At 33.1% G+C, this 25,746-nt stretch overlaps 1 protein-coding gene across 2 annotated transcripts; it reads left to right on the top strand.

Moving 5' to 3' along the window:
• The first annotated feature begins 3,053 nt into the window (after nt 1–3,053).
• Nucleotides 3,054–24,870, top strand: LOC119636925 (putative mediator of RNA polymerase II transcription subunit 26). 2 transcript variants are annotated; one of them, XM_038032651.1, is made up of 5 exons: nt 3,054–3,159; nt 6,560–6,655; nt 21,131–21,479; nt 21,559–24,511; nt 24,575–24,870. In XM_038032651.1, exons 2-5 carry the CDS (start codon nt 6,635–6,637, stop codon nt 24,768–24,770), a joined length of 3,519 nt encoding a protein of 1,172 aa, XP_037888579.1. In that variant the 5' UTR covers nt 3,054–3,159; nt 6,560–6,634; the 3' UTR covers nt 24,771–24,870. The 2 variants fall into 2 exon arrangements, with proteins under 2 accessions (XP_037888579.1, XP_037888580.1); XM_038032652.1 differs by having other exon boundaries at nt 3,108–3,206.
• Nucleotides 24,871–25,746: the final 876 nt, after the last annotated feature.

Below are 25,746 nucleotides of genomic sequence, written 5' to 3'. Positions count from 1 at the left end.
TATTATGCACTGCGAAACTTTACAACTCTACGTAATAACTTAAGTAGGTAAGTAAAACTATTTTCAACTGGTCTAAACTGAGCCATGGTTCTCGCTCTAAATCAGACGATCATTAGGTAGGATGACAGCAAAATTATTACATTTCAAGCTCAATCATAAATCAAACTCAAAGCGCAATTCTACTTCTCCTTCTAGGTTTAATTCTTATTCTAATTCTGGCTCTAACTATACTTCCCCTTCTCACGTTGACTCCGATTCTCTCACACTCTAATTCTAACTCTAATTCTAAATCTAACTCAAGCTCTAAACGTAATTCTCGCTCTAATTTGCATTCTAATTCTAAATGTAACTCTAACGCTAACTCTAACTGTGACCCTAATTCTAAATCTAACTAAATTCTAACCTAATTCTAAATCTACTCTTCCCTACTGTAAGTCCAACCACTTATAATTCCAATTACTCTGAGTCTAGGTGGAAATATAAATACAACTCCGAATATAAACCTGAATCTAAAATATAATTAACTTAAACTATAAGTCTAATCTTAACTCTAATTCTAAACCTAATCCGCGTTCTTATTATAACTAAATGTGTAATGCTAAGCGTACCTCTAAATCCAGCTCTAACTAGAATTCCAACTTGATTTCTAATCCTATCCGTAAGTCTAAATTAAACCTAAATCCTAATTGTAACATTATGTCTACTGCCTAGTTCCGCTCTAACTTAAATCCCAAACCTAATTTTAACTCGAACTATTTCTAGTTCTAATTCTCAACCTGACTTTAAGCCAAACTATTTGTAGTCTTACTCTAGCTGTAGGGCTAACTCTAACTATAATTCCAAATCTAAAACTAAATCTAAATCTAAATTCTAACTTTAACTGTTAACTATAAGTCTAATTCTAATTCTAACTCTAAATTTAGTCCTAACTGCTAATTGCCATTTCCTTTGTATGGAGTGCTAAGTTAACCTCAAAGTGTAATTGTAATTCGAACTCTAATTCTAACTCATGCTACTTCTAGTTCTGATTCGAAGTGTCAGCCTAATTAAGTACTGCCTTTAGCTCTAGGCTCAGCTTTGCTTTTTTCGATATAATTCTAATTTCGGCCTCTAATTTCAATTCTAATCCGAACTTTAATATTTTTATTCATCTTTCTTTAATGCGCCATAAGAGAATTTCATTAAAAAGTGCTTTGCTCACGCCGTTCAAAATCAAGATCAATAACTTTCAATCTTCTAGTTAGTGTCAAGAAAAGTAAACTCTCGACATTTGTTAACGCAATTTACTGACAAATGCTGCAATTTATGTAAATTAATTTCTTCAATTGCAGCTGTAACATATACACCAAAAAAAAAAAAAAAAGAAATAAGAAAGAAAGAAGCAAAGAAAAGAAGAAATGCGATAAACAACAAACATTAAACAGACAGCCCTCACTCAAACGTGTACATACGTATAAAAAGAAGTTGATGTAACCAAAAAATTTTACAATGTATTGGAGAACACTTTCAATTTCAATGTTTTTCAATGTAATCAGGTTGGGGTATGGGGGACCATACACACACACATACACACACATATGTATAGGCATACATAGACCACTTTTCGAGTTGTTTGTAGTTACAGTTAAAGAGCTGGACACAACATTATTGTAATATTCATGTATACATACATATAAATATATAAAAAATTCCCCACATATGTGCATAACTGGATGTGTATGAGTGCTGTAGGTACATATAAAGTAAATGCGAGATAAGAAAGAGTAAATGTGGCCTTTGATCGTGACTTAATTTAACACGGATCACTTGTATATGTACACAAACAAGTATTTATTGCAGTAAATATATACATACATATATATATATATATATATATATATATATATATATGCATATATATGTGTGTTTTTGTAAAGACAAGTTACAACAAGTAGAGTTCAATACTCATTTAAAACACCTTGTGTGGACGCATTACATAGCTTTATAAACACTAAGTGTTCATTTTGATGATGTTGATGACAACACATATTGTTAAGCGAAAGTTTTTTTCTTGTACTTTTTTTCAATTTTCTTCTCTATATTACATGTTGTTACATTCGCATTTTATCACCTAAATCGTATGCATGGCCAGCCATAGAGTTTAATACGATTTTTTTCCTTTTTTTTTGACGGTTTTACCAGATTTCATGTCTAGTCATCTAATAGCCCAACAGTGTCATATTTATGTAGAAAGCCGGTTATATGCGGAACATAAAAATATAGCTTTTTTTTTTTGATATTATCTTAAAAGAAATTCAAAATCAATGCATAAATAAAATCACTCTTTTTTTTTTATGTTGTAACATATGTGTGTTCAAAGGTAGAGCAGGTTTTGTTCGTAGGAAAAAAAAAAAAAAAACAAAGAAGAAAATGTTTAATTTACAAGAAAAGGAAATTACAAGAAATTAAGGGAAATTAAAGAAAATTTATGGAAAAAATTTTAAAAAAATTAAGGTAAAACTTAAAGCTAAAATTGATCCTCGCGTTAACATTAAATAAACATTAGCAAAAACATTATCCCTAACAATGTTGCCATTATCTTTATCATCATTAACTTTATTAGATATTTTGTATGGTAAATATACCCGCATTTAATTATGTGTGAGTATTGTGTGCGTGTGTATGTGTGTGTGTGTGTGGATTTGACATACCTTCATACATGCACAAGAGATGTTAAATTGTTATTTTTGCTTCATTGTATATTATGGTTCAGCTTTAACGATGGTAAGGTAACAGTAGTTGTTCTTGTTGTTGTTGTTGCTTTTTTTCTCTTTTTCGTACTATCCGCTTCTGCATATGCGAAACTTGGTCTTCTTCAATTGTTGTTGCACCATTGGCTTGATAAGCCCGACCGTGCCAAGAAAGCACACACACTCATTTACACCGATAGTTTAGATGGGCTTTCGTTTCATACGACCAACCAAACAACCAACTAACGAATCAACTAAGCAGCCTAGCTAGACTGCCAGCCAACGAATGAACCAGTCACAGAGACTAAATAGTGTTTTACCTGAATATTTTGGTTTTAATAAATTTAGTTTAACTTCAACCTTAACAACATTCGGTCGCGTTTTATAAAGAAAATCTCTCAAAAAGTGTATTCAACAACAATTGGAAACGGTAGCTAATTTTTTATTTTCTTTGGTGCTATTTCTTATTGATCGTGTGTAGGTTGAACTTTTTTTTTTTTTTTTTAAAGAAGTTTTCTCTTTTCAAATTTATTTAACTTAAATTGTGCTTAAAGCGCGAAAGTCAACTTAGACAAAATGCAATATAAAATTATGAAAAGGGAAATTTAAAAAAAAAATTAATAAGAATTAAAAAAAAAATAAATAAATCGCTAAGCAATTAGCATAAATATAGCACATATATATAATATATATATATAAAAAAAATAAAATATAAAGCAAAAAATAATTGAAATAATTAAATTAAAAATAAATAATATATATAAACGTGAAATATAACGTTAACACATAGTAAAAATATAACAAAAAGAATTATATAAAAATTTATGAAAAGGGGAATTTAAAAAAAATGCGAAACATAACTGAAAAAATCAATAAATAATTAGATCAATTAAAAAAATATATAAAAATATAAAATATAACATAAATATATAATATAAAAACAAAAAAAAAATTACATAAAAATTTGGAAGAAATTATGAAAAGGGAAATTAAAAAAAAAATGATTCAAAAACCATTAAAAAAAATAAATAAATAATTAAAGATAAATAAAATAAATAAAAAAAATAGAAATAAAATAAATAAAAAAAAATGTTTATAAATATAAAAAAATAATTATATGAAAATTTATAAAAAATTAATTAGTTGAAAATGAAAATAGCCTAAATTATAAAAATAACTAAATTAAAAAAAATTGTAAAAAAAATGTATTCATTATTATTGTTATTATTTATTCATTAATAAAAATCGAATGAAATGAAATTAAAAAAACGGAAAACAGTAAAGAAAATTCAATAAGCTATACGCGTAAAATTAACAACAAACGTAATAAAAATTTTTATTAGTAAGAAAAACCTGCGTTTGGCTTGGCCCGTTTCTATTAATAATAAATAATATTGTCCACAACATTTAATTGCAATTCATAGCGAAGCGTCTCATTCAATACGCTAATCGTATCGTAAATGTTTCAAACAACTTTTTTGTACGATTTAACGGTAAATTTTTGTTCGTCGTCGGCAGCTATGGTACCATTATTTACACAATGGTTTTCATAGGTTCAACAGATAACTGATTTTTGAAAGTGACAGAGAAATTTTATTAAAGTGATCGCGATAAGGCAAAAAGTCCTCTGGGCTTTATCGCGCGCTGGACAAAACAGTTTCGTGATGCTTCCACTATCCGATTACTGTGTCTGTCGCTAGCGAGGCCTATTCTAGACTATTGTTCTACTACCTGGAATCCACAGCACGAGCTGTTTTATAAACAAATTGAATCCGAACAAAACAGTTTCTATCGTAGCATAGTCCGCCCTGGAATCGTAACACCCTCCTCCCACCATGTAAAAACCGCTTAGTGCTGATAAAGTTATCTGCTCTAGACGGTAGGCGTATAATGCTAAATGTATCTTTCGTCCATAAGCTTCTGAGTGGCGTATCTGGCCCCGAGTGTTAATCATCTAAAATAAACATAAATATTCCATAACGGAGGTCAAGACATTCTCGAAAATTTTATACAAGTTGTTGGATTGATTGACTTTGGCGTACCTGCTTCTGTCACTAAGTTGAAGATTATCAAACACTTGAGGGCTATATAATGTGTATTCATCTTTGCTGGTGATCACCTGATCATGTTGTGGGTGATAGTTGGGAGCTCATTTCGATTTACGCGCTACTCGTCCATGGTCACTAGTGTCCAAAAAGCATCTTAAGGTCGAAATTATGATTTAAAACGGCGAACGGATAGACAGACATGGCTAGATTGTTTGTGTTACTCATACTAATTATATGGCAAGGGCCATGGACTTTCAATCCACACACGTCTCAACGCATGTTATAAGAACATATATATATCATATTCAGAGCCATTTCTTGCTAAGTATCGATAATAGTTTCTTTATTGCGATCGAGTCAAATTTCGAAAGAAAACTGTTTTGTTTTATGCCGATTCCATGCAGCTTTGCTGTTAATAACTCGACAGTACTGGTTGTGGAACCTGCTGAGTCGTCTTGGAGAAATCCAACGTCAAAGTGTTAGTAATATCAAATATCAAAAGTGTCAAACCTTTCTAACACTTTTCCCACGAATATAAAAGTCAATGTTTTTAAAGTGCAAGGAAAGGTAGTAGGACCATAATATATCAGGGGGTTAGTAAGTAAATAATTCCGAAAAAAATGATTTTTGTTTTCGAAAAATATGGAAAAATAGCGCCGTCGAAGAATCTTGAATTTAAGACGCCCTGCGACGATGTATGGATATAGTCACCCGAGCGGACTTTTGCAAAAGTGGAGACTTGGTTTTTATTATGGAAATTTTATAGTTTTGGCTGTCGTTGCCTTCTCGCTCGTGAAATATTTTAAGTTCGTTCTCTCTTACCGGGAAACTATACATGGGAAGGCTGTACAGAATATCGAAATATATTTGCTTACAGATTTCATTTCCATACCCTTAATCACTATGGAAATCCGAGATCCACACGATATAGCGGTGAAAATGAGAGCATGACGCTGTTGTGGAAGGTAGTGAACAAAGGATAGATATTCCAGAAGAAAATATGATAAAAGTGGCATAGCCCAGACCCAGGCAGTAGAGCCTAGATCTATATAGTCCAAACCCTTGTGAATCACAAGTCACTTGCTTGTAACTCAATGCAAAGTAATTCAAACGGCGGATGGTCAAGTTTGTAGACCAGCCGAGTGGGTAAGAATAGCGATTATTAAGTGAGATCTTGCGGCCACTTTGGTCATAGCTACAACGAATGCTGAGTCGGTAAAGGGACAAAGAACATTGGCCGATTAAGTCTACAATTACTAGACTATGGCTATGTTTCTATCTCTTGGTCTTTCTTTGCTACCTTGTGCATGAATCAGGCACATTCTCCGAGTGTTTGATTACACTAAAAAAAAAAAAAAGTGAATTAACAAAGCGTTTCTTTTTAATCGCTTTGATCCTTAAAGCGTACTTTCAAATATTACAAGCGTTTCGACCGTGCATTGAGGTTAAATATAACAAAAGACAAAAATTACTCATTAAATAAATATTTGATAATTAAGATGAAAAATAACTATCTTAAATTACAATATTATAATTGAAAATATTTCATAATTATGGATAATTAGCGGTTTTTTTTTCTCGTTGCGTAAATTTGTTGCGTTTAAAATAAAATAAAAATGAAAAAAATAAAAAAAATAAAAAAAAATATACATATATTGGGTGAAATAAAAATTGAATAAAAATCGAATAACAAAATTGGAAAAGGAAACCTAATTAAACTTTAATGTCCCTTAATTAAATTTCATTTTAATGTGTTTTTGTATGCGTTTTATGTGTTTTTAGTACATTGTTTTCGCTACCGAAAGCGACCATTAATTTCATAAATAGTTTCGAGTGTAAGCAGAGAAACTCAACAGCATGAGGATTATTTATATGCTGGTAAGTAAGAGGATACAACAATAAACTAAAGGGAAAAGCTGAACCTTAAAGGTGTTTAGGTTAAGTAAATTTACTGAGCTTATAAGGGCTATTGCATAAAGGATAGTAGAGTTTATTATTATGCTTCGCTATGGATTGACTTGAAAAATGTTTTATCATTAAATAGAAATGTGCATGTAATTAATTCTCTTAGATAAAAAAGTTCAAAAATCAAACCGTAATGATAATCTGGATGGACCATGATGCGAAGAGTGTTTGTTTGCTTTCATGAACTCACACATACTCGCGTACATAGATATTGTAGACATGTTTTCAAGTTGTCAATGGAATCTTTGGAATTTCACACGTTACACCCTACAACATTTATTATATAAAGCTGTATTAAGTGTATTGTGTGGATGTATACAATACTGAGAAGGACTTGAGATAGATCTATTTTTTATTATAACGACCAAATTAGAAGTGTTTTCCGAATCAATTTAAACTTGTCTGTCCGTCCGTCCACCTTGTCTTCTGGTGTCCAACCTACAGACGGAAACTTTTGAGATATTTTGATGAGGTTACGTAAAGTGACCTGTGTTGGCCTAAGGACGAACAGTTTTGAAAATAGTTCCGATTGAACCACTTTTTCGACTATTTTCCATATAAAGCCTTACTTTGAAAAGCCGTTATATGAATAACTGTATTAGGCGAAGTGGTGTAGGGTAATTAATAGTGAGCCGTTACCCGTTATACTGGCTTTTACTTGACCTTAGTCAATGCGAGTTTTTGGATAGTCACCAAATCAACTATAACTTGTAAACTAATGGCCGCAATGTCATGAAATTTTGACACAATTCGCTTGAAGGTTGACAATATTTAAAAATCATGTAGATTTGTCATTAGCCACTACAAACGAATTTCATGATTTTCCAGTTCTTTGAAAATTACAAAAGTTCCTCGATTTCTAGAACAATCGTAACTTGTGAACTGAAGTACGAAATTGATTTCAATCAAGAGGAGCGTCAGCCTTCATACTTATTGGGTGATCTGTTATAAGATTCAGCTAGCGAATATTCTTGCTTCATACATCCACAAATTGTAGGGTGTACGGTATAAGGTATTTAAAAGTAAGCTGTGGCTTACTATAGTTTTTTTTCTTGTTTTTTCAATAAAGTTTTTCTTCATGGCTACATATGTATACATCTAACTTATGATATGTATGTACATATGATGTTACTAGATTTATATATATATATATATATATATATTTATATATATACAATCATTTGAAAAATAATTTTTCAAAAATCGAACATACGCGTGGTATAAAAACAAAATAAAAAATTAAGAAAAAATCAAAAAATGGAAAAAAAAAAAAATATGTTTTTTCCTTTCAATTAACCTTCAACTTTTGCTATTATGTTGCCATTGTCTGTAGATAATAAGTGGAACAAGTGAAGATGAATAATAAAGCAGATGAAAATCGAAACATCATGATTATCATTAAAATGCTTCAACTAACAAAAGTGATTTTAAGCTTTTAAATACATTTATAAAAAACAAATAAATGCATTAAATTTTTAAATGTTTAAAAGTATCAATATTTTTAAATTGTTTCAAATAAAATATATTAAAGTAATCTTAATAATACGTTGACCCAGAAATTTTGTTTTTTTTTTTTAATTATAATTCATTTTAAACTTTTCCTCATGCATGATGTGCAGATATGTATATAAAAAAAAAAAAAAAAAAATTGGGTTATTTTACACATCGATCTTGACAGAAAAAAAAAGTTCGAAATTAATTTGTAGGTTTTTGTGAGTAAATTTTTTCTTTCTTTATCGTAATTATTCAATTGACTGAAATTGTAAGGTGCGAAGTGAAATGCAATGAATATTTATGCATTTTAATAGCGCTTTTTTTTTTCTTTTTTTTTTAAATATTCTGGTCACACACATGCCAACCAAAGACGGAGCATTGTTTGATATCAAAATTATAGAAAGTTTTGAGGTTTATTTTAAAAGTCTTTTTCTTTTTTTTTGAAATTTTATTTCAGGAAATCGTGAAATTTCTCTGTAAAAGAAAAAATTTCTAATTTCAATCATTTTCATACTTATCGATGCAAGTATATTAAGTTTAGCATATTCCTTGTAGCATTTAGAAATCATAGGTCAATAATAATCCATATCTAAAGTCTACATATCGCTTTTGTCTCTATTTTTTTCTGTTATTCTGTTAATGTATTCTCCAGTACGTACATCACTGTAATCATTTTCCTTTCTATTCTTGCTTCTTTTTCGTGCTTCTTGTTTTTTCCTATTTCAATGTTTCTGTTCACCATTTTATGCTATTAACTCCCTCCTTTCGATCGTAGTATTATGTCTCACTGCCTTCTGTGTTCTATATTCTATTTGGAATTTTATTCCTTCTTTTCTTCATTTTTTTATTTGTGCTTTCCGCAATTATCGTAAGCCTTGTCTTGTTTGGTCGCAATTCTCTTTGGCTCTTCTTTTCTTTGTTTGTTCTTTACTTTGCACATAATTGCGTACCTTCTTCTGCTCGAAATTTTATTCGCTCACTATCTTATTTATTAGTTTGTCATTATCTACTTTCTTCTTAGGTTTCCCGTTTTTCGTTCACTTTTACTATTCATCCCATCCTACGTTCTTCTACTGGCATCTCTAGCTAAACCGTATATTATAATGCTTAAATTCCTTTCCTTTCTTTTCCTTTTAGTTCTCCCCATTTTTTTTTTGTGTTTCCTTCTGTTCATCCTACGCAATTTTCTTCTCTCCTTTACTCATAGTTTTCGCCATTCGATTTGTTATTTCAAATTTCTCTGCACACTGTTCTCTTTTCATATTTTCATCACTTGGTATGAAATTCTGCTTTCTTCTGCAATATCTCTATGTGTCTCTCTATCCTTTACTCTTTTTTTTCTTCTTCGTCCGTCCATCCATCATTTTATACGGAACTCTCTTTTTTTCTGCCTCTCTATATGTCTCTCTATACTTTACTGTTTTTCCTTCTTCTTCTTTCTCCTTTCTTAATTTTTGCATGACACTCTCCTTTGTTCTAACGTATACATACATGCTTCCAGGTTCCCTAGTGTCTATGTAATATTTGTCTTCCCTCTTTTGCTGCAGCACTCTACGCCCGGATGTTCCTTTATTTTCTTTGTTGTAACTCTCTCTAACTTCTCATACTGTCGCTCTATAGGGCCTTCGGTCCGTCAATCGTCAATTCCTTTGTCTGATGTTCTTTGCACTTCTTGCCTTTTGTTCATTCTTCTGATCCTTCTTTGGTGCACTAGTCTGTTGCTCGCAGCACTCGGTTCATATATCACAAATTTGAAGTCGCAAATGAAGTTGAAAAGGAGTGTAGCTTGAAAGATTTCATCAAAAGTTGAAATTAAAGGCTAAAAGCAAACATTTTTTCTTGAAAAATTAATGCCGGATCAGAAGACAGAAACATTCAGTGCACCTCTTGCCCCAGCATATATCAACTTGGCACTTTGCTTAATGCTTACTTAATGTAATCGGTATCTAGCATTTTCCTTGTGGCAATTATAAATTTGTCAGTTTTTAATTAAAATAAGTAAATAAGTTAATTAAAATAAATAAAAGAGTTTTTGTTCTCCTTTCTGGTGTATTGTAATAAAAAATTTTCAAAGTTTGTTGGAAAATTTTTATTTTTTTTCCCTCTACGATAAACATAGGAAATGGTTTATCGTAATTATCTTTTACTCAATTATTTATTTATATATTATAGATGTGTGTGTAAAGGCACGTAAGAGTCTAAACAGAAACATGAATAATTATAGAGTAATAGCACGCGGCGTTCCTCAGTCTGCTCGTATCTGGCATGTTTACCTATAAAATTTATTTGCATTTAATTTATATTTCTTTGCGCATACACTTCACAGGCAGCGTTCATGTTTAACCGCAAACACCAATAATAACAAAAACAATAACTATTTGACTATACATATGTTAACAGTATGTAATTGCAGTGGTCAGTAGTGGACACATATGCACACAAACTCAACGGTAGTTACGCTACATTGTTATTAGTTAAGGGGTGTTAGTCTGTTTACTTCATAGAGTACAAGAAGCTCTTTATTAAGAGTTTTGTTAGTGTTTATCACTTCATTTTCCGCTTGAAATGAAAAGTAACTCTAACAAGAAATATTTACTGGAATTTTTTAATTTTTTTTTATTATGAGATAACAGAAATTCTTTTCTATGAATCAATGAAGAATTTCTTAGAGATCGTGGGAATTGTTAAAGATGAACATATGTGGCTAACATTGAATTGATTTGTTTTTAAAAACTTTACCGCCATTAAGTCATTGGACTAACCTCTGGCATTTAAAACTTGTTGGCTTATATAATACATATAACTTTGAATATTAGTTTTTTTTGGGGGTTTTTATGTTATGTAATTTAAAATGTGAAATAATTTTTGTAATTAACAAAACTTTGAAGGAAATAAAAAAGTGTAACTAATGAACTAAAGACTAAAAATGAACAGAAATTAATAACTGAGATAATTTTACCGACTTTTAAGATTAACGGGAAGAAAATTTTATGAAAAAAATCATCATCTCATATATATTTTTGTGGAAATGTACGTATCCAAGTAATTGCAATTTGTATATATATATATATAGAAGTTAAAATAAAAAAATAAAAAAAAAAATAAAACAAACTTTTGGTAATGTGGAGACCGAGAGTCACTTCACTTGCAGCCACCAGCAACCAGTTATATTATGTATAACGGCAAAAGGAATGCCTTTCACTTTAGTCTTCTGCCTTATGATACGTGCCGCGTTGATATGCATGAGAAAGAGTGAGATGAGTTGTTGCCACACTAAAAACAACAATAACACTGACAACAAACAAAACCATAAAAAGCTCTTGCAATGAGTTGTATGATTAGTATTTTTTTTTTTACTTTAAAATTTATAGTACTGCGACCAGGCAAGGTTTCATTTTTATTACTTTATGTGTGCCTATCATGAAAGGATAAGGGCATACTAACTTTTTCATTCCATTTGCAAAATTGAGAAAAAATTACGCAGAGATCTATGTTGGTGTATATAACCGTCCGTCCGTATGTATATTCCTCTGGAAATCCTTGCATTAGCTCATTTCGTTTCGTACGTCGGCGTCTCCATAAGCTTATGTATGTCCGTCCCTGTGTGCGTACATTTGGTAATCCATGTTCTATTACACATTTATTTATCTGCCCCTCTTTGTATGATATATACCTCCATCTGGCAATCCTTGCATCTTGCCTTTTCATTTCGTACGTCGATGTGTCCATAAATTAATATATATACGTCCCTCTTTGCACACATCTGGTAGTCAATGTATGAACATTTGGAAAGTCTCCTGTCTTATTACACATTTACGCTTCCGCCCATGTGTCTACGATCCACTCGGTAATCCTTGCGTTAAATCTTTGCATTTTGTACGTAAGTCTGTTCACATGCTAATATATTCGAGTGCCCGACCAGCTGTACATTTTTCCAGTATTATTATTATTACTGTTGTTATAACTTTTTTAGGCTAACGAAATAATTTCTAATACTAAAATAAAAGCAAATTAATCATTATCAACACAAGCTACAGGCTCGCACTTCTGGTATACCGTTTATGCACATATCGACAGTCTATTGCCTTATTACATATTTATCAATCGGTCCGTCTGTATACGTCTTGGTATGTATGTACAGCAGCTCGTCTATTCATTCGCTTATCTCTGTACACTCGCCTACACAATCTCTCCTTTTTTCAGGGTTTGTCGGTCCTTCCTTCCGTCCATACTTTACTGTATTAAACTGTCCAATTGTCTATGTATCCATCTGCACAATCGCGTGTATTCGTCTGCACTGTCCCTTGTCTATCTTGTATATCATTCAGTTTGTCTGTCCATTCCCGTCTGTCCGTGTTAGGACATTTATGCGATTAAGGTTAGTGTACTCGCGCGCATTTCTTTTTTTTATCCATCTATACTCTTCTATACAAAGTCTTCAGTTTCAACCGACTTGTTTGTCTATCCGCTCGTCCCTTCATTGGTATTTTTGGTCATCTATTCGTCTGTATATGCATTGCACAGCCATTTGTCTTATCATTTGTTTCTGGATCCGTCCATTTATGCCTGCATGACTATGTTTGTCCGTTAGTGCATTCATTTATATCAATTCGTTTATCCATGTTAGCATATTTAAGTGACCATCCATCTGCACATCCACCTAGTTGTAGATGTACATTCGTCCCTGCAGCCTTTTTGTCTGTCCGCAGTATAATTGTACATAAAATAGCTTACAAGATAGAGGAGACACTGATTTCAAGTTTTGGAAGTTTACTCTTCATCCAAAATGCTTGATTGTTGTTAAAATCATGTGGAAGCGTCCACTACTATTATTAAGAAACAAAATGATTTTTCATATATTCGTTCGAATTGATGGGTATTCGAGATTCGAACAATAAGGCACGTAACGCATGAATTTGTTATTTTTTGCTACATCATCGCAAACGATGCTCATAAAAGATATTAATATGTAGATAGATGTGAATGTATATAAGTACGTATGTATACACACATATCAGCAGTTATATATTTATGGAAATAAAACAGGTTCACCGGGTAATCATGTAATCCTAGTTTTGTTTGAAATGAACCTCCATAAAAAGAGTGAATTTAAAAAAAAAAAAAAAAAAAAAAAACAATAAAATCCTTTATATAGCCTTCAGCTGTTTGTTTCTACAATATATTGCCCACAGTCCTACCAATTCTACTCACTTCAGCCAATATGGCAGCATTTCTTTTTCTATTTGCGTATTAAGACAATGGACGATTATAAAAACGTCTTCTGAAAAAACGTTGCGTTTGTGATGTTTGTGTTAATTGCATAACAGTCACTTGTAATAGTTGCGTCTCGCGTGGGCGTGTGAAAATTATATAGTTTTTTCTAAACAAATTATGACAGAATTCATAAGATATTACAAAAATATATGCGTCGCAAGCAGATTTACATAAATATATCTACATAAGTGACTGAATTTTCGTTTTTGTTCAACTTTGCGCATTACTTAATTCGGTCTGTATCCGCCTGAGTGGCCGAGTAGGCAAAGAGTCTCAGTTGATAACTTAATGGTCGTGTGTTCGAATTTCAAGTGTGGTTGAGCTTTCAATAAAGCCGATGGTAGCTTTAGGTATGCTATTGCTTTAGGGGTTTAGTCTTAGAGTTTACAATATAATAATAATTCGGTGTGCGTGTGTGTGTGTGTGTGTTTTTTTTTTCTTCTTCTAAAGGGAGATAGCTATTAGTGATTAGCATCCATAGAGTGCGCGTGGATTCGCAAATCCATGGCGCTGAACGCACTTGCTAAACGTACTTACGCGTATACACACACTGCGCCTACCACTCTCATCTTCGAGCTCATTCTATGTTATTTTGCCGAGATTATACTAATTAGTGTACTTTCTCTCATGGGAGTGGATTTATATATGTACATATCTAGACATATGGACCTGTGTGTGTATGTGTATGTGCATTTTCTTTTTTTGTGCGGTAGAAAACCATTAACAGGCGCCAATCAGGGCAGTGCGAGACTTTAACCCGCTTAAAACCACTTCTCCTATTCCCTACCCTGCAGCATGGCCGTTTAGGTAAATCTTCATAGGGAGGGTAGACGTTTCGTCACTACTTAAAAGCCTACATTGACGCTCTTCGTGTCTTCGTTGTCTCAGAATGTTTGCAGCGTGCTTGTGTGTGTGTGGGTGTGCGTGTACACGAAAAGAGAGATAAACTATGCCCTTAAGAATCTCTTTATATGTCTTGAGCAAAGATTTTCTAAATCTTAAAAAGTAAGCCTAAAAGAAAAGAAACTTTTAGAAGATTTCTCGTAAAATGGATTGAAAGCAAGACATTATAAATGAAAGACCCTCGGCCAGACTTTCTGCATTCACCAGCTCATGCCAATGCGGAAACTTTCTAATCAAATTTGTGTTTGCTAATATTCTACGCGGATCGGCTGGTTGCCAAGATCCATTTCTGAATGTTCTTATGGTTGTGGGGAATAACGCTTTGTATATTCTTGAAAAAATTTGACCCATGTTTTACCTACCTACCTAGAGTGGCTACAAGTTGCAGTTTTGCTTCCTCTGCTATAGACATTGTCTCCAGAAAGCAGAAAAATTGAATTTGTTAAACCTATGACATGTACGTGGGTAAGAAAGTTCGCAGATGTACGCAGATGTTCAGTTTCTTTCGTCTTTAGAATGCAGAATAGTGTCTGCTTGGTCTCATCGAGTAACTACAATGACAAAATCTTTCTGTGTGGTCATGACGGTCGGAGAAGTTTTAGTGTTATAAGTTTCAAATTGACCCGCTCCGCATAGTTGAGATGATAAGAGTCGTGACTATGAGGTCGGTCTTTGCGGGTTCAAATCTAACGGTAGCTATTGTGATTGGGCTGCACATCGATTAGGCTTGCAATTAGTCTCCACTCTCTTAGCCTCATCTTTCTGATCACCACATTGTTACATATGTATGGGACATCCCCTGAATAATCGGGTCTATGAAAAACAAAAGGAAACGACGAAAAAAACGCTTTGCTTGTAGAGAAGTGATGGACATTCCAGGTTCACCGTTAGGTGTGTTTGTAGATTTTTAAACTGTTTTAACTGTTCTTAAACTTCATCCACAATTCCTCTTGAAATCAATTACGTTTTCGAGGTCATGTCCAAATTGTACATATAGGACTATTGATGAAAGAGTTCCGCACTTTAAGGCAATAAATTTGAAGCGTACACCTATAGTTTATGGAACAATAACTTGAAATATTTTGCACATATTTCATTTTCGAGATCGTGATTTGGCGATTTACTGACAAACTAAACTTTTCTTCTTCTTTTTTGGCTTTTTTTTTTAAATAAATCTCCTGCTTTAACGTTACTTACTTCTGTTATTTTCGATATCGCTGATCGCTTTGCTTTAGAGAATTGTAAATAAACAGAAATGTTGTGCAGTTTCACTTTCATACACACGTTGCATTGCTAAAGAGAATGATGATGACACAAAAAGCTCGAAAGAAATAAGAAAAATAAAAACAAGATTTTATTTGCAGGTAGTTTTGAAAAATGAAAATTTAAACTTTCGGTTTTCACTGCAATTACGTAATATTATATTTTGACATTTAACACTCCCGTTAAAAGTGTGGTTAGCACACATATACATATGTATTCATTTAAATGTGTAAGAAAAAGAAAACAAGCTTTTTTTAAGAAAAAACATTCAGGAAACTTTGGTTAATTTTAAAATCATAGAAAAACCAAAAACAAAAAAAAAAAAAAAAGAAGAAAAAAAAAAAACATTAACAGGAATTATGACCCATTTTTGTGTAAAGTTGGCTTTGGTTTTTTCTTTGTTTGTATTAACAGGAAATTGCACAAACAATCACATATAATTTAATCTATTAAGAAAAAGAAAATGAAACTAACAAGAAAATCAATTTAATGTTACGTATCAAGCAAATCCATGTTGGATGATGTGTGCTACTAAACGAAAGACTTAAACAACAAACCAGGTATTTAGTTACGACATACCGAGATATGAAAGTTGATAGAATGCACTGAACGATATATGTCTTATGACTAATAATAACTGTCAAAATACAAAAAAATACAAAATAAAAATAAAAAAAATATAATAAAACTTTTTAACGGAAGTTATGTTCATAATACACGACTTTTTACTTTTTTTTTCAAATCTTACACGTACATACCAAATGAAACCAGACTGTGCAGTAAAAATCTGAAGTAAAAAAAAAAAAAAAAAAAAAAAACAAAATTATAATAGGAGAAAAAAAATTCCCTCAAACCATCGAAAACGAAAGTAATCACGTTAAGTAAACCTGCTGGCCAGCGTTTTTTTTATAAACGTTTTAACTCATACTCTGCATAAGCATTTCTTTTTCTTTTTTTGTTTTCTTTTTGGCAGTCATTATTAAAGTAACGTTTATTTTTTTTTACCTTCGAAGGGAATATTTGGAAAATTTTTTCAAGTAATTTTTTTTTTTTTTTTTTTTTTTTTTGTTAAAGTTTATAAGTGTTTTCAAAGTTTTTGTTTAAATAAATTAAGACTGACTGACTACCTTAGGGATGATTATTATTAGTTTTATACTCTGCTATATGTTTTTGTCGTTTGAATTGTAATCTATAATCTATATATATGATCCGTGATCAAAACGAAATTCTAAGACTTAGGAATTTTGAATTTGCTACACATTAGTTTGTTTGAATCACTTTCGGAGGTCGATTGGAGGTCGTCCCCAAACAAGCTGACGATTAAAATTACTTTGTAAAAAAATAAAGCGAATTTTATTTTTAGAAGCAACTCTTATCCTTAAGAAACATGTATTAATGAGAAGATTTTCTCGGCACTGAATTCGTGGAAATATTTGGGCAGGAGATCTCCAAGAGTAGAGAGTAGAAACTGCTGGGAAAACACTCTAAGAGATAATCCCACATTATTTTATTCTATTCCATTTTTTTCCTTTTTCGCCATCAAAAAATGGGAGTAAATTGCTTGAATCGAATTATTTTGGTCAACATCTCTTTATTCATTCCTTGCTTATTTGTAATAAGGCAGCAGAAAAAAAGTTAGTGCGAAAACAACCACATTGCTGGGCAAACGTGGGACGAAACGATCGATTTAGATCGATTCAGAAAATGATTCTGAATTGATAGGTGAAATAAAAGATATAATAGAGCGTAAAAACCGAAGCCTTCCGAAGCCTTGTCAAGGTCCGCACAAAGCTAATAACGTATATAACGAAAAAGGAATTAACAACAACAACAAAAAGGAAGTTGTATCCTCCTAGCTTAATATTTTTTTTACCGACCTTACACTGGTGCACGGTGATTGCACTGTATGCACACTCGTTACATATACGATACGAATATATTCTACTGCGTAGCTATATTAAATTGTATATCACTCATTCTTCTAAGCATATCTTCATATGGCTTGGAGGCGTTCTTCTTTTCAAATGTTCTTAGGAAGTAAAATCCATACCGATGTCGTCGGTTTTAGAAATGCAATGACTGGCTGGTGTCCAGAGATGAAATCCCTGTAAAGCTGAGTTGATTTTCGAAATTGATTACGGGATTGATTGTAAGAAAAGTTTAAAATCCAGCCCGCAGATCTAAAGTCAGTTTTTTTTATAATAATGTTTGGACCGATAAATCGATTAAGCTCGTTTTCGAAAAGTAGTTTCTTCTGGGCCTAGCTTTAAGATGAAGATCGTGATTGCAACAGACACACAACAGGCAGGCGGACGGACATTTTAAAATCAGTTCGGTTGACTTAGAATATATATCTTTGCTAGGATTCCGAGCGATGCATAGTTATATGCGTTTACAAAATTTTATTTATGCACTATCTATGGTAGATAGAAGAAGAAAAAATGAAACCCATAATAGTTGTCTTCAGTTGAGCCTCTTGATATCTAAGTTTACGTTGACTTTGGCGTTGCTTTAAAACCTATGAATATACGGAACTTGAATCATTTTTGTAAAGAATCTTATCAAAAATTATTCAGATTCGATTCCTTAATTGGAAATCCCATCTTTGATGAAATCAATCTGCATGAAAATTAGCCGATTTTGCACCGAAACCCAATAATAAATATTTGGTGAAAGAAAATATACATTCCTGCATACATATCTGCCGATGCGGCTGACTACTGGCGGAAAGACAAAAATGTCGCAACGAAGTTAGGCCTTGATAAGTGAAGTAGATAAGCAAAATACTTGCAGTATTTTGCAGCGTTAATCTGTAATTATCGAGCAGACATGATCAGAAAAAGCATTCAGAAGGTTATAAATACAAGTTTCTGTACATGATTTGTAGGTCAAATCTTCTAAGAATTGGGACATAAAACCTATGATTTTCTAAAAATCATAACTCATTTGGTGGGAATTTGACTTCAAAAGTGCTCACAAAGACCACCCCATGTAGCGATGTAGCGTTAAAAAGTTTAAAATTACTACAATAACAATGTAACATAAGTGTTTATAATTAAATCTGCTTACACATACATAATGGGTGGAAAAAGTGACGTAGGAGTTTATGATTCAAATTTATGACTATTAAAACATAAAAGCATATCACAGGCTTGCTAAGCAACAATTTTAGTCAAGGCCGACAAAGGTTAAAGGATATGCTATTGATTTGAAGGGTAATTGAGCGGACAGTTTAGTTAAACTGATTACGTCATGGAATACTGATATATATAAACATATATATACATATATGTATATATTTATATATTTATATATATAAAAATATAAATACTTAACCTACATAATATATATACATTGAAAATATTCATTTTCTTTTTGTTTAACGCACATACACACACACACACACACTTGTGTCACTAATGACTTAATAGCTATTAAAACATCCTCAATTATTGATGTACATTTTTTTTTTTTTTTATAAAATGACAACAGCAACATGATTATGTCACTTACACACACATGTTATTAAATGCAAATTACTTTGTTCATATTTGTAACGACAATATAAGCACACACAATAACATGAACTAATAACCTAAATAACTGGCTTTAATAAAGTTGTACGACAAAAGTTGAAGGCGTCGCTTGTCAAGCAAAAAAAAAAAAAAAGAAAAAAAAAACAAAAATAAAAAATATAAAAAATATATTAAATTTTAAACTGCTATTCAAACATGTGCGCGCATATGACAAAAAGTCTCTCACAACATTTTAACTAAAATTCAATAACAATGTGTTTACATATAAGTGGTTAGGTGGACTTATTGCACTCTGCTGGGTAGACGCATACCAAATTTGTGAGATTCTTTGCAATAATGCAGACGATTCGATATAGATTCAGTTTTTATTATAACAATTATTTCAGAATCCTTTTTTTAATCGACTTAAGCTTATCACATATCGCTTCCAATTGAACCACTTTTTCGACTACTTCCCATATAAAGCCTTATTTTGAAAAATCGGTGGTCTAAGGTATTTGATGTAAGACCATGTTTTTCTTCACCGTTTCTACTTGTTATACCCTATACAACTTGTGATACAATGTATATCAAGTTTGTTGGGATGCACGTAACACCCACAACGACTTAAGATAGGCCAAGGCCAAAGGTTGTTTGTCCCTTTGTCCGTCTGATGTCTTTCCATGTATTTTGGTGTTCAACCCAAAAGCGGTATAAGCTCCTTCGATTGCACCACATCTTCGACTAGTACTACTTCCCATATAACATCATATTTTGAAAAGTCCTTGTGTGATTAACTGAACTAGGGGAAATGCTGGCTCCTGCCCCACTATATTATTTTTACTTGTCTTGAAATAAATAAATAAAAAGTATGTTGAACATGTACTGCTCTGTAAGACAAAGTAGATCTTATATACATATTAAAATTATTATGTTAAAAAATATTTTCATCAAAATACTGCCATGGGCTGGCTATACGCTTACTAAGAGTATAAGAATTCCGTGTTAAACAGACGATTTACATATAGTCGTAAGACCGCATTGTTAATCACAGGTGATCAGATATTGATTGAAACAGAAGTTAATTAGAATAAGAAATGTCTGGTAGACGCAGCTAGTATTATAGGATATCTCAGTTCAGTGCTGATGAAGTTTTCTCAACGCTTCTTCCGGTACGAGTTATCACGTGAGAATATCACACTATGGTGTATTTTTACATATATTGTCCGTTTTATTGAATTTAATAATAGATTCGGTAAAATGACGATCATCCATCGTCATAATTCCACAGCGTTTTCATTCAAAGCAAACCGGAAAGCAAGCACATACTGCGCTTTAACGCAATATATATAATTGGCTAAAATACATTTACGGCGTTTGTCTTTCTTTTGCAGCATTTTATTTATTAATCGTTATGAGATTAAAGGGAGACAGAAGGAAAAGGAAAAATACATAGAGAAAGAGAAAGAAAGCACTTTGAAATTCGTCTATCTTTCTTTTAAACATTTCAGTAACAACAACAACAACAACAACAACCACCTTTCTATAGAGCAATAAACGATATTCCATTTCGATCAATTGGATAAACAATGTATTCCGGAATTGTAAACATTTGAAAGTAAAAAATAATTATTCAAATTGTTTTTTTTTTTTTTTTTTTTTATATATTCGAGAAATTCCCATAAACGCTTAATATATGACAGTTATGCATAGTATACTCATAAAAAGTAATATATTTGTGCTTTGGAGAAATTAATCATGTTTGGCATTATGGTAATGCGAATGTGTATGCGCGATTTTGTGCGCATGGAATATGAATTGTTTTGTACTTTGTTTTTGTAATTTCACTCGCAGCGTATCATATTGTTCATCAAAATACATATGAAGCTCAGAGAATACTTATATAAATTTTATTTTCTTTTTCTTTTTTTTTTTTTAGTGGATTGGAATTTTATTCTTCCTAACAACGACAGCATTAACAATCGCTGAGAAGAGGGAAACAAAATCGAAAACAAAGGTTTCTACGACAAAATCTGCCTCGACCAATAAAACTGTGGAAAAGTCGGGTAAGCCAACAGAAGCATCATCAACATTAGCCCGGACAACAACAAAAGCAGTAAAGTCTGCTAAAAATCTTGATAGTCGCGGAAAGCGTACTTTGTACGATTTCGGTAATGCCGGATTTCTCTATCCTCAAGTAGCAGCTAGACGAGCTGGCTACAGCGCCGAGCCAAGAACTTCATATTATCCCACAAACAGCGGTTATTTTAATGGGGAAAATGCCATAGGTGGGTATTGTTCAAATAATAACAGTAAAGTTCTTCTTAATATTTTATTTCTTTGTCTTTGTTCTCCGGGCGTTTTCAGCTCAATTTCCTTCATCGCCCTACGCCGTCTACCCTCAGTATTTAGAAGCGCCGGAACCGATTATTGAAATCATTATAAAAGATTCTAACGACACGCTAGGCTCTACACAACCTGCCCATCCGGTGACAACAAAAACAAAGAAGAAGAAAGAGAAGGTGCACGTGTACTACGTCAACTACAAGAAGGACGCCAATAATAAATTGCATTTAGAATCACCTATAGCTTCGTTAAACAATAACGACGACAATGACGAAGAGGAGGTGGAAGAGGAAGTTGTGCATTATCCTACGCCCTTACCACAAGTCCAGACGACTACACTTCGAACAATTATACATCCGGACTCCGAGAAATATCATAGCAATAGCGGCATTCATGTGACTTTTGGTTCGGAAGATAAATCACACGTGGGCCAAATACTTGAAGAACATGATGCGGAAAGTGTTCAACGGGAAGTGGTTGCTTTGCCAGCAACTCCCCAAATAAGCCATAACAATCCTAGTTATAATAATGGTTTGAATTATCAACAGTTCGCTCAGACGCGCTCTAATCAGGGCGGGAATTATTATTTTAATAATCCAGTAGCGCCTGGACCTCCGCCAGCCGCATCAGCTTATTTTAGTCAGCAACAATTGCCTAATCAACATGGTAGCAACCACTTTAGGCCGCCCCAACAACCATTGAAACCACAAACTGCTGCAAATACTCAGCAATACTATCAGAAGCCAGCTGTAGCGCAAACGCCCTTAAGGCCGGGTTATAACGCAGTTAATAAGCCTTTGGCTAACGCTCATCATCAACAACAAGCAGCCCAACAGCCACATTATTATGTCAATTTTAATCAGCAATACCATCAAGTGCCAACACAATCACAGTCACAATATTACAACGGTTTCGGTCAAAAACCGGCTCAGTCAGCTAAACCTTCGGCTAGCGCAATATTTTTCCCTACTGTACCGCCTAAGGGTCAAGAGTTACCCAGCAGACATTCACCTGCTCCATATCAGCCCATAAAATTCAGGCCTACACCAGCTCCAGTGCCGATCTACTCAAAAGCTACATATAAACCTTTCACCTATCAAAAGCAACCCCAATATACGCAGCAACAACAGCAGTCAAGTTTCAACTTTGGGTCGGCTAATCCACTACAGCAACAGCAAGCCAATTACTATAAAACACAAACGCAACTCCAACATCAGATACAACCTCAAGCCCAACACCAAACGCAACCACAACCTCCTTTAAATCATTTGCAAACGCAGGCTTTGAATAACCATAACAACGCATTGTACTATAATCAGAAACAACAGAAACAACAGCAGCAGCAGCAGCAGCAACAGCAACAACAGCAACAACAGCAACAACAACAGCATCAAGTGCAAGCTCAATTTCAAAATAAATATCACTCCGGTCCAGGAGCTGTTCCTTCTGCCTCTCCTTCGCTAACTGCCGCTGGCCAACACTATCAGAATCATAATCCGTTGGGCTTGCTAAAGGAAACCGAACTTTTACAGTCTATACCTAAATTTGAACAGCATATCACCGAAACTGTGCAACAGCAATATAAACCGAATGGCTATCAATCACAAAATCAAGTTATCCATGATATACCAGCACCGAATTTAAATCCCAATCAGCAGCAGCAGAAGGATCAAAGCCAGAACACCTATAGCGGCAATCAAAATTCTTACAATCAACAGCATCATCATCAAGCATCGCAATCTCAACAATTCAGTAATTTTGTGACAAGTTCTTCATTTAAGAACTCGCCAGCTACTAAATCTTATCCAGCGGTAACAGCTGCTCCTCAGTTTGGCGAGTCTACCGATGGACAAAAGATTATGATTGTTACACCTATGCCGCCCAACGTTTATGGACAATATCAGGCTCAACAGCAATATCATAATACGCAACGTCAGTTAGGTCAAGTGGTGACTGGTACGCAGCCTCAATACAGTCAACAACAGCAGCAAGAAAACTATTATACTAAGCAACAACAACAACAACAGCAGCAGCAGCAACAGCAGCATCATCATCAACACCAACAGCAACAACACCAACAACAGCAACAACAAATAGACCCAAGACAAAAGCAAAGTCAGGGCAGTGTTAGCGTACAATCCTCACTGCAAACTGATTCTGATAATGCTCAGTTAGGGGTTTCGAACTATGCTGGTGATGTTTTCAAAGAGCTCGATCAAAGACGTAATCCGCATCATACTCAATACCAACCGGATTCGTACAAAACTACGAAATATGCTCCGTCACCCACTACCCAAACGCCCAGCACTAGTCAGCAATCAACAACTTCAAATTCAAAAACACTTATACAGCTACCGGACGAGGTACCTGACGATTTGCGTCAACAATTACTCAGTTCGGGAATTTTGAATAATGCGGATATCTCGGTTCTCGATTATGATAAGATCGGTGAAACTGCTTTAGAAAATTTGCCGCCAGAACATTTACAACACTTTTATAGCGGTGGTGGAGGAGCTCAAATTTCGGAGTCAAAAAAAGTTCTAACGGTCTTGAAACCTAACGGCGATAAGGTCAAAATTAACGAGAAGGGACTGGAACGTGTGAAGGAAACGAATTCTTTGCATTTAAAGTCGCCCACAAGCGAAGTTAAATTAGTAAAGGATGGCGAAGATGCTCCAAGTTCATCTGAACGTCAATATAATCGTTACTTGCCTTTAAAAATTAATGGCGCTCAATTTCCTAAGCCCGAAAATGATGAGTTAAAGGATAGAAAAATATTAAGTGTTGTAGTTCTTGCGCCAGTCGAGTCGTCTACACCGGCCTCGACTGAAGAAGGCAAGGAAGTGAAGTTTCTTGGAGGAGATTTGATAAAAACTTTGGTTAAAAAACCTACAAAGGATAATTTTAAAAGATGGCTGGAAAAAGAATCACGAACAGATGTCGATCAACAGGCGGTGATATTATTGGTTACCAAGTAAGTTTTCTAAATTTAAAAAAGGGACTTGACTTTTATTTTTGCAAATAACTCCTTTCACAGAGACGACTCTTCTGATGCGGAACAAGAAATTTTCATGTATGATATCGCCAGTGGTGTTGTCAATAAGTTGAATGGTGAATTGTCCAGTACTTTTGTTAATGTAGCTGAGGAAAATGCAAGCAGTGAAGATTTGGAACATGCCTCCACTTTAGATCCTAGTATTTTGGAGAATGTAATGCAAAAAATTCGAAGATAAATTCTTCGTAGGTTCATCTCATAATGTACCGCTTAAAAACACAAACGCACACACACAGACTGCTAAACACTTTTGAAATTTAGAAAAAAAAAAAAAAAAAGAACGAAATCATTATCGCAGACCTTCATATAAATGCTAACAAAGTGCCACAAACAACATTATGTTTACATTTTTTTTTTTTATCCGAATTCATTCTTACACATCCGGCTCATATTCTCTTTTTTAGTCGTTTTCTTCACATTGCTTCTTGTTCTATCTACAAATATTGCTAGTTATGAAAAAATAATCAATCATTTTACAAATTTTATTTGTATTTGTTGCTGAAATTCCTTTCTTTTTTTTTTTGATTATTTGTATAAATTGGTTTAGTTCTCATTAAGTTTTTTTAATATTTTAGTTAATTTTGTTTTTCTGCTTGTAAATATCTAAAGAAATTAATTTAAAGAAAATGAAACAATTTTTTTTTTTTTTTAGTAAATAAAATTATAAAATTTTTATAAGAAATAATAATACTTGGATTAAAACTTTATTATTTAATTTAATTATTATGAGCAAAGCGGTCTCTCTGGTGCAATATACGAAAAGAAAGCTTTCTTTTGCTTTAAGCTTAACGTTGGTGCGTGAACGAACTAAATAAAGCTAAGAAAATAACCAAGAAACAAACCATAAGGCGTACATTAGTCGAAATTTAACATAGCTGAGCGTAGATAACTTGAAAGAATTTGTTTTTGAAATTTGTCCTCCTCTAACCCCTAATATTCTTTGGTTCAAAAAAACGCTACGCGATGAATATTTATCTAGGTCAACTTTGAAATAGGAGGATGGAACGAATGTAAAGAGAAATCTTAAGTTCTTTCATGTTTTCAATATGTGAGTATTTTCCGGTAATTGCGATTAACTAAACTTAAATACATAATAAATACAATTTTTACTTTCATTCCTTATGTCGAGAACTACATTTTTTTCTAATTACTGC

This window comes from Glossina fuscipes, unplaced genomic scaffold (assembly GCF_014805625.2).
Source record: "Glossina fuscipes isolate IAEA_lab_2018 unplaced genomic scaffold, Yale_Gfus_2 42, whole genome shotgun sequence".
NCBI lineage: Eukaryota > Metazoa > Arthropoda > Insecta > Diptera > Glossinidae > Glossina > Glossina fuscipes.
The sequence above is the reverse complement of the archived record's forward strand: the minus strand, read 5'-3'. Positions and strand labels throughout refer to the sequence as shown.

Bases quoted from the DNA above. Each gene is read 5' to 3' on its own strand.
- LOC119636925 (XM_038032651.1), top strand. From the start codon at position 6,635: ATGAGGATTATTTATATGCTG. The intron at 6,656-21,130 runs GTAAGTAAGAGG...TTTTTTTTTTAG, and splicing joins TGAGGATTATTTATATGCTG to TGGATTGGAATTTTATTCTT. The intron at 21,480-21,558 runs GTGGGTATTGTT...GGGCGTTTTCAG, and splicing joins TAATGGGGAAAATGCCATAG to CTCAATTTCCTTCATCGCCC.